This window comes from Papilio xuthus, unplaced genomic scaffold, assembly GCF_000836235.2.
Source record: "Papilio xuthus unplaced genomic scaffold, Pxut_1.1 DF824888.1, whole genome shotgun sequence".
NCBI classification, from domain to species: Eukaryota; Metazoa; Arthropoda; class Insecta; order Lepidoptera; family Papilionidae; genus Papilio; species Papilio xuthus.
Genome location: NW_013533761.1, coordinates 2,932,142 through 2,939,879, shown reverse-complemented (window position 1 = coordinate 2,939,879; position 7,738 = coordinate 2,932,142). Strand labels below are relative to the sequence as shown.

The window sequence follows — 7,738 nt, the reverse complement described above, 5'->3', positions numbered from 1 at the left end:
TTTTCGAAATTTCTTTTTACACTTATTGCCTACTAGTACCTGGATTAAAAAAAAAACGTTATTAGTAGCCTAAGTATGCGTAATTATGTTTTTCCAGACAATGGTTTATATTTACCCCAAATTTTATCGAGATTCATTAGACCGTTCTGTAGTTACCGGTAAACATCTATCCATCCATCTCAACTTTCGCATTTATAATATTAGTAAGATTTATGCACGTTAGTTATCTTTCAAATGTTTATTATTGTAATAATATTTTTACTGGAAATTAAATTCATTATCTATTTTAATATTTATTATTCAAAACATAACATCAACCACTTATATTACTGACCGGTCAGTAATAACCCAGTTTATTCGCTTCCGTGACCAACCCTAGCAACATTTGTGTCACCTCGTCTCCTTGTTCTTGTATCCTGGATGGGGGCCAGTGGAAGGAGTTACCTCGCAACTCATACGTGAAAACAAGTGGAGTACCTAATGCATGACGTACCCAATCCATACTGCCACCAGAAGCTTTGTCTGCAAGAAACAAGTATGACGGAAGATAAGTCAATTTAAAGGACAAAAACTTACTCCGCCCAACTTGGTAAGGGAGGTTTCGGAAAAATATAGCAGGGGTCCAACCTTGGTTGATGGTCAATCGTGAATTTTAATCTAATTTACGCTTACACTAATAGTATAGGTATAATACTATAGGTATTAACAAAAAATAATTGCCAGCTTTATAACTGAACTAAGCTGTTTTATTTAAGATTTCAAGAAGCTTCAATTCGGAGGTTTCCTCAGTAAACCATCTCTGATGTCAAATTGACCACATCTGGTACATATCAGGATATCTCTAGAAATCTTCTATAAGTAGTCCAGGACCACCTTGGGTCCCCAAGAGAATTGGCAGAGATGGGCGTTGGCAAATAAAATTGAGGGTTAAATAGTTGAAGATAAAATTTTATGTTCATCGAAACCCAGTAATGTGTTACATTTCCTTCATAAATTACATTTGATAATTTCGCGTGGAGTGTAGTTGTGGTTAGTTTCATAGTTTGAATATTCGGCAAGTTTAACTTACATAGAATTTCAGCCGCAGTGGCTGGCCCCTGATATCTCTTATCTTTGTTAACTTTGTAGCCGTAATCAAGCGATGATTGACCAACTTTAACCTGGAAATATCATACAAATTATATGCAAAATAAAATTAGATTGCATTCAACTACACGTATTTCACAATGCTGTTAAAAGATTTTATTATAAAACTTCTTATAAGATAAGAACACACATAACCTCAAAACGCATTAGTCTTAGATTTGGGGAAAACTAAGTCCCTACTAATTAAAATAGCAATAAAAGAAGCACGGAAAAAGCAACTTTGATTTAAATGTTTTTAATAAAAGAATAAAACCTTTATATCAATGAATAGTCGTATACATAAAGGTAATTTATAATTATTATACATTATCACATAGCGTAAAACAAGCATACCAAGTCGTCGTAATTGTGCACATGTTCCGTAGAATCAGAATACGGCAGTAGCAGCATGGCGGCGTACGAATGGAAACTGATATAGGCCACCATATTGTCGATGCTTTGAATGTAGGCCGCCAGCGTGCGCGTTTCTATCTCCGAGAACGGACGGGAGCCTGCATATGTCTGGTAGTCGCATGGATTGTGCGTTGATGAATGCTCTGTTAGTGAAAGAATGAATTAAATCTCTCTTTATAATTTACCGATGACTGTAGGCTGTCTAGACATTTGTATGAAAAGATATTGCTATCAATCTCACGCTGTTTGAACAGAGCATGTACTACAGTTAGATATCGTTTATTATAGTAATAAGTAAGAATAAGATACTGTTAAAAAAATCTGCTAATATTAAAAAAGAACTGTAAGTATTGAAGTATAACATTTTTAGACAACGAATAGCGCAGCGCGCTTTCGTTACCAAGTCAAGTGTTAGATTGTTTAGTGAGAGGATATAAGCGTTGATATTTTTAATAAGGCTAGTGTTGCGTCGATACACCGGCACCGTGTCGGATTTTCTTCCTAACAATACTATGGAAAATAACTAAACTGCGCTGGTAACCTTCCAAATCAGCATAATACAGGATCAATTTAGAATCGAACCCCTTAGCGTAGTTAACCTTTATAATATTATACTTACGACCCCAGTTGTAATCCCAATTCCTGTTTGGATCAGCACCGAAACATCTGTTAGTAGTTTTTGATAGAGTCTTTCGCCAAAGCCGATCCTAAAATTTATTCCAAGGTTATTAAAAATCAAAACTTCAAGGAGACATAAATTACTCTTTCTGATAGGGTTTCACTTTTTCATCTTAACTTTCAAATTCGGTTCCAAATATAAAGGGTAGATATACGTGTATATTATCGCTGAATCTAACTTTTATGTCAAACGTGACAAGAATTCAACAAGTACGTACGTGGCAAGGCTCTAAATGTTGAACGGTACTTCCAATTGTTGCCAATATTCGACTTCTTGGAAGTATAAAACTGCTCATACGATACCGATTGTTACTATGACGGAATGTTACTTATAAAGATTCAATCGTTGTAAGAATCTGCGCATTTCTAAAATAGCCAGTAAGCCAGTAACCAAAAAGTTTGCTTAGATCTCGCTGAAAGGCATGTAGAACATAGTCTAGAAGAACACATAGGCTACTAATTAAGTTTTTTTTTAAAGCTGCGCAGACGGAGTCTCGGGCAAAAGCTATTGTAGTAATTATACTAATTATAATAAATTCATACCACGGTGTAACTATAGTGATAGCCGTCCGGATTGACAGATGGGAAGATGCGCCAGTCAAATTGATCCCTTAGCGCTGTTATGTTCGCGTCCTTGCTTGTTAACAACTCATTGATAAAGTACGTTGTGGTTGCAGGAGCTATCCATTCGCGAGCGTGAATGCCTTAAATATTAAGTTGCATTAACTGTTATTAACTAAATTAATGAATATTTTAGTTAATCTTAACATGAGTAATTTACAATTGGACCTATTAAATTAGCTGAGAAAAATTCTGGAAGCTATTAAAGTTTTATTGGCGTAAAACTAAAAAATGTAGAGCCGTTGTATTGCGTATCGAAATTCATTACCAATATTTTTTTTTATTTATAGCATAATATGTTTAAAATGATTACCCGATTCAATAAATATAACAGGTTTTGGAGTATAATCTTGTGAAGGAGTATGGATACGAAGTCCTAAAATAGATCGACCCTGATAAGTTTTGCCTCCGACAATTAACTCGGACCAATTCGAATAAGATTTACTCATGTTGGTCAAGTATTTATATATCTGCAAACAATACATACATAAATTAATACATAAATCAGTACACAGAGACGTTCAATAAATTAAAAAAAATAAACGTACATCGTCGATGTCATAATAAGCCGTCCATGAGAATTCTTTATTATCTCTTAGCATTGATTTTTCTGATTGTATAATTCTGTAAAAAAAAAGAATAAAATTTTATCTAGTAGTAGTAAATAGTCTTAACGTAAAGCATTTTTAAATATATTTGTAAGCTTCGCTTTATAGCTAAGCGAAAAAAGGAACGTACACGCTTAACTTTTTACTCGATAAATAATGTAAAAATAAACTGTTGTTGCCTAAACTTTTAATAAGAAAAACAGCTGCTTAATACTACAAACAATATCTAAGTATCGAGTTAAATCATTTGGGCTTAATATCTGAGGCAAAAATTATAAATAACATCGATGCTTATTCCTTACTTAGAGATGTCGTCATAGATCATTGTAGCCTTCAGATTCTCTTGTGCGACTATTTTATTGAATAAATCTTCTAAATGAGGCGCCACGATAAATTCACCACCGTCTCTAGTGTCGGCATATGAAAGAGACTCCTGAAACATTTTATATTTATACTTAATTGTTGCTTAATATTTGGCTATGACATTATTAACTGTTTTTAATGCATAATCTGTACAGAAACATATTACGTTCTCTATTTTTTTTAAGATAATGAAAGGGATAGTGATGGGGTGTTCAGGTTACTGGCTGACAAAACAGTCAAATTGCAGTTAAGAAATTATTTTAGAAACAGTAGCAGCGTTAGGGTAGGGACAGGTGGGGCGATCGCCCAGGGCGCTGGATGTAAGAGGGCGCCTCGTGATCGAGAGTCGATGGAAAGAGGCACCCGTGGCGCCCCCTAGGAAACGCTATCTTTGTAAGATTTTCTTCCGATACCAAAAAAGGAGGGCTCACAAAAATCTCCTCCAATGCGTCGAAATGCTAAGCCGACCCTGCTAATAAATAACGTTCTTTATATTATTAGTATAGATTTAAATACTTACATCTCTTTCCTGTAACGCATTACGTAATATTTCTATATTAGTTCTGTCACCTTCGACATTGTAACATTTATAATTTTTGTAACTCCTATAACCCGGCACATTTGCGGAAACTATGTTCACAAAAATTAGAACAAAAAGTAATATAATTTTTTTCATGTTTAAGAATTTCTCTTCTATATTTTTGCAATCTGGTTTAATCGCTAAAACAATTTGCACGTGTATATATAGGGACTTATTCTGATTACAAAATTCTTTAAATTTCAAGCGTATAAAGTCCGTTTAGTCGATTGCAGCGCAGAATTTTTCGTTGCACTTAACACCAGTGTACAAATAGCACGCGAGGGAATATAACACATTGTGATGTGTAACATTTAGATGCAAATTAAAAAAAACTGCTATTGCTAAACTAAGTCACTGGCACGTTATTTTAAAACTATTTATCGCAGGTTTTTGATTATTTAAAAATATTGAAGTAGAAAGAAGATTTATTAGATCTTTTTTAGTTTATGCAAATAACGAATAGTTAGGAAATTTTATTAGTTGTCGCCCGCGATTCCGTCCGCGTGGATATATAAAAAAACTTAATAAATAGATAAGTTAAATAAAAAGCAGCTCTTCAAGGCATAAATTCGAAAAAAAAATAGTATACTATGTCCGTCTCCTGGCTCTAAGCTAGCTCCTCACCAATTTTCAACCATATCGGTAAAGCCGTTCTTGAGTTACAAATAGTGTAACTAACACGACTTTCTTTTATATATATAGATAATATAATGTGTAAATTATAAAACTCAGTATTTCATAGTCAAAATCTTAAGAAAGAAGTCAGTGACAAATACCAACCATGTATAAGTTTTTAATAGAGAATGACAAGTTGATAAAAACGTTTTGCGAATTTACATTCGCTGTATGAAACTAAACGTTCCTTTAGTACTCGAGTAACAAAGCATCTGATAATGATGATAGTAAAACGTTAAGTACCCGCATTATAAACACTTAATAAAATCAAATCGGCCTTAACACATAATCATAGAGTCATGGTCTGTTTTGTAAAAGAGATATTGTTTTTTTTTGTGAATAAATTTTTATATTACGCGTGTATCAAACATTCTCAAAACTGTAACATGTAAAGTTTGATACTCGTTCATTCAGTAAATAGTTTGGCTAGTAAAGTCAGAATCGTCTATATCTTATCAGTGACATCATAATACGGTAATTCAAATACTCCCTTAGTGCCCCTGAGTAAATAACATTTGGATTAAGGAAAATAAGCTAAACAACGCAATAATATAGAAAATATTGATAAGAATAATCGTGGGTTTCTAAGACCAAGTTATCTCCGTTTTCTCAAAGATAAAGATAGGCATGGCGATATGTTTTTAAAAGACATTTGGTCTCAGAAACCGACGGTAAGCAAGTCTTGAAGTCTCATAAAGCACGTAGTTGTAAAACATTGTGCGACATCTGTTTAAGTTTGTGAAAGATCTTGTCGCGGCGTTCTGCAGCCGCGTAAGCAAATTTAATTATCTGACAGTCTACTTATTTAAGTCGGCGAGTCTTTTGATTAAATGGAAACATCAAGCTAATTAGTTTTATGTGTAACATTTCACGGGCCAAACTAAAACAAACTTGTTCTTTCTGCAAAAACACTCAAAAAGTAAAAAAAAAAACAATTACGAACTTTTTTCATTGTTGTTTATGTTGTAAATAAAGTATGTTTCAAATTAAATTATTGATTATATTATATTATGATAGAAAAGGAAATTTAATTAAATTTTAAAGTAAATTATCATAACCATAAGTCCTTTTGGTTAAATTTGTTGGTACTTTGAGTAAATACACTTTCTAATATTTGCGTAATTGAAACCGCTGACTATGCTTTTTAATGGAAAATTAACTTCAACAAAATATACGTTTGCGGTGAAGATATCGGTGAGAACTGAGTGCAAACTCATATTTTGCGGTTAAAACAAAGTGCAAAAGTTTGTTGAAACTAATATTCGAACGTTAATCGCTTTTGTATCTGAATGGCATTCGCTTTAGTGGTTAAATGTAGTTCTACATTAGTAGTAATTCAAAATTAATAGCAGTTGTCCGCGACTTAAAAACAAAACTTAGATTATAACCTGCATACGTCAACCGGGGATAGTGTAGCTTCCCAACAGTGAAACAATTTTTCAAATCGGTTCAGTAGTTTCGGCGCCCAATCTCTATAAGCAATCAAATTTTTCCTCATTAAAATCTTATATATACAATTCTCCTGTCAAAATTTTAGTTAGTTCTTTCGAAATGTCTTGATCGATTTTTATGAAATGTTATATGCATATTCAGTAGAAGAGAAGAGCGTCAGTGGCTCAAGTGTCAAGCACTTGACTTGCAATGTGCAGATCCTAGATTCGAGTTCCGCCATGTACCAATATGTTTTTCGATTCCCGATCTATATATGTACATTTATCCGACGTTCTTACGGTGAAGGAAAACATCGTGATGCAAACTGCACATATCTGAGAAGAAAATTCAAAGATATGTGTGAAGTCAACCAAACCACACTTGGCAAGCGTGGTTGACTATAGCCTAATCATCCTTAACTTAGGGTAGGTTCCCAGCCCCACGTTGAGGACGTATAGTGAGTTGATAAAGATGATGATGGTTCAGTAGATCTGAGAATCGGCTTCTATATATTTTTTAATCCCGCTCGGACATAATCGCGGGCGACAGCTATTATTAATATAGAAGTATAGATAAATATTATGTTCTAATTGAAGAAGAAGTGACTTCTCAAGACACCATGCACTAGCCTTTCGTAATTAAAAAACTCACCTTAGTACATCCTTAATTAGGAGAAAACTCGAATACCAATTCTGTGGGTAAACTTAATTATAGTGACATCGACACATTGCGGATAGAAACTCCGTGACCTTAAGAAATATATGTGAGAGCTTAATCTAATCAGTCGACCGACGAAACGAATAGATTACTTCTATCGGAACGAGTTGCTATTTCATCAATCAACAAGGATCTGTGAATGAAATGTCATCAAGCGAAGAATCATTGCGACAAGTTCGTATTTCCTGATAAAATACGACATTCAAAAGATTTTTTAAAAGATTTTATTTAACTTGCAATGTATATACACGCAACCCCTGCAACTTCTTACTAGTATTATAAATGTGAATGTTTGGATGGATGGATATTTGTAGTGTCTTCAGAACGGATGATTGGATCTCGCTGAAATTTGTCATGGATGTAGAACATGTCGTGGAAGACCAGATTTTTTTTTAATCCCTTGCGGTTTGAGTCGCGGTCGTCAGCTAGAATAGCTATATTTTTCCGCATATAAAGAAACATTTTTATTGTAGCTTTTATTTTCAAAAATGGCATACATGTCTCGAACAATCAAGTGTTACGTGTT

At 33.8% G+C, this 7,738-nt stretch overlaps 1 protein-coding gene across 1 annotated transcript; it reads right to left on the bottom strand.

Annotated features, from left to right (window-relative positions):
• Window positions 1-337: 337 nt before the first annotated feature.
• Window positions 338-4,507, bottom strand: LOC106127059 (zinc carboxypeptidase). Its single transcript, XM_013325003.1, has 9 exons — window positions 4,330-4,507; window positions 3,749-3,879; window positions 3,387-3,462; window positions 3,152-3,308; window positions 2,761-2,921; window positions 2,159-2,246; window positions 1,480-1,682; window positions 1,070-1,160; window positions 338-522 (listed from the first exon to the last, which is right to left on the bottom strand). The coding sequence occupies exons 1-9, from the start codon at window positions 4,483-4,485 to the stop codon at window positions 338-340; spliced, it is 1,248 nt and encodes a 415-aa protein (XP_013180457.1). The 5' UTR covers window positions 4,486-4,507.
• Window positions 4,508-7,738: the final 3,231 nt, after the last annotated feature.

Bases quoted from the DNA above. Each gene is read 5' to 3' on its own strand.
- LOC106127059 (XM_013325003.1), bottom strand. From the start codon at position 4,485: ATGAAAAAAATTATATTACTTTTTGTTCTAATTTTTGTGAACATAGTT. The intron at 3,309-3,386 runs GTACGTTTATTT...TATTGTTTGCAG, and splicing joins CTTATTATGACATCGACGAT to ATATATAAATACTTGACCAA. The intron at 2,922-3,151 runs GTAATCATTTTA...TTAATATTTAAG, and splicing joins TGTTATATTTATTGAATCGG to GCATTCACGCTCGCGAATGG.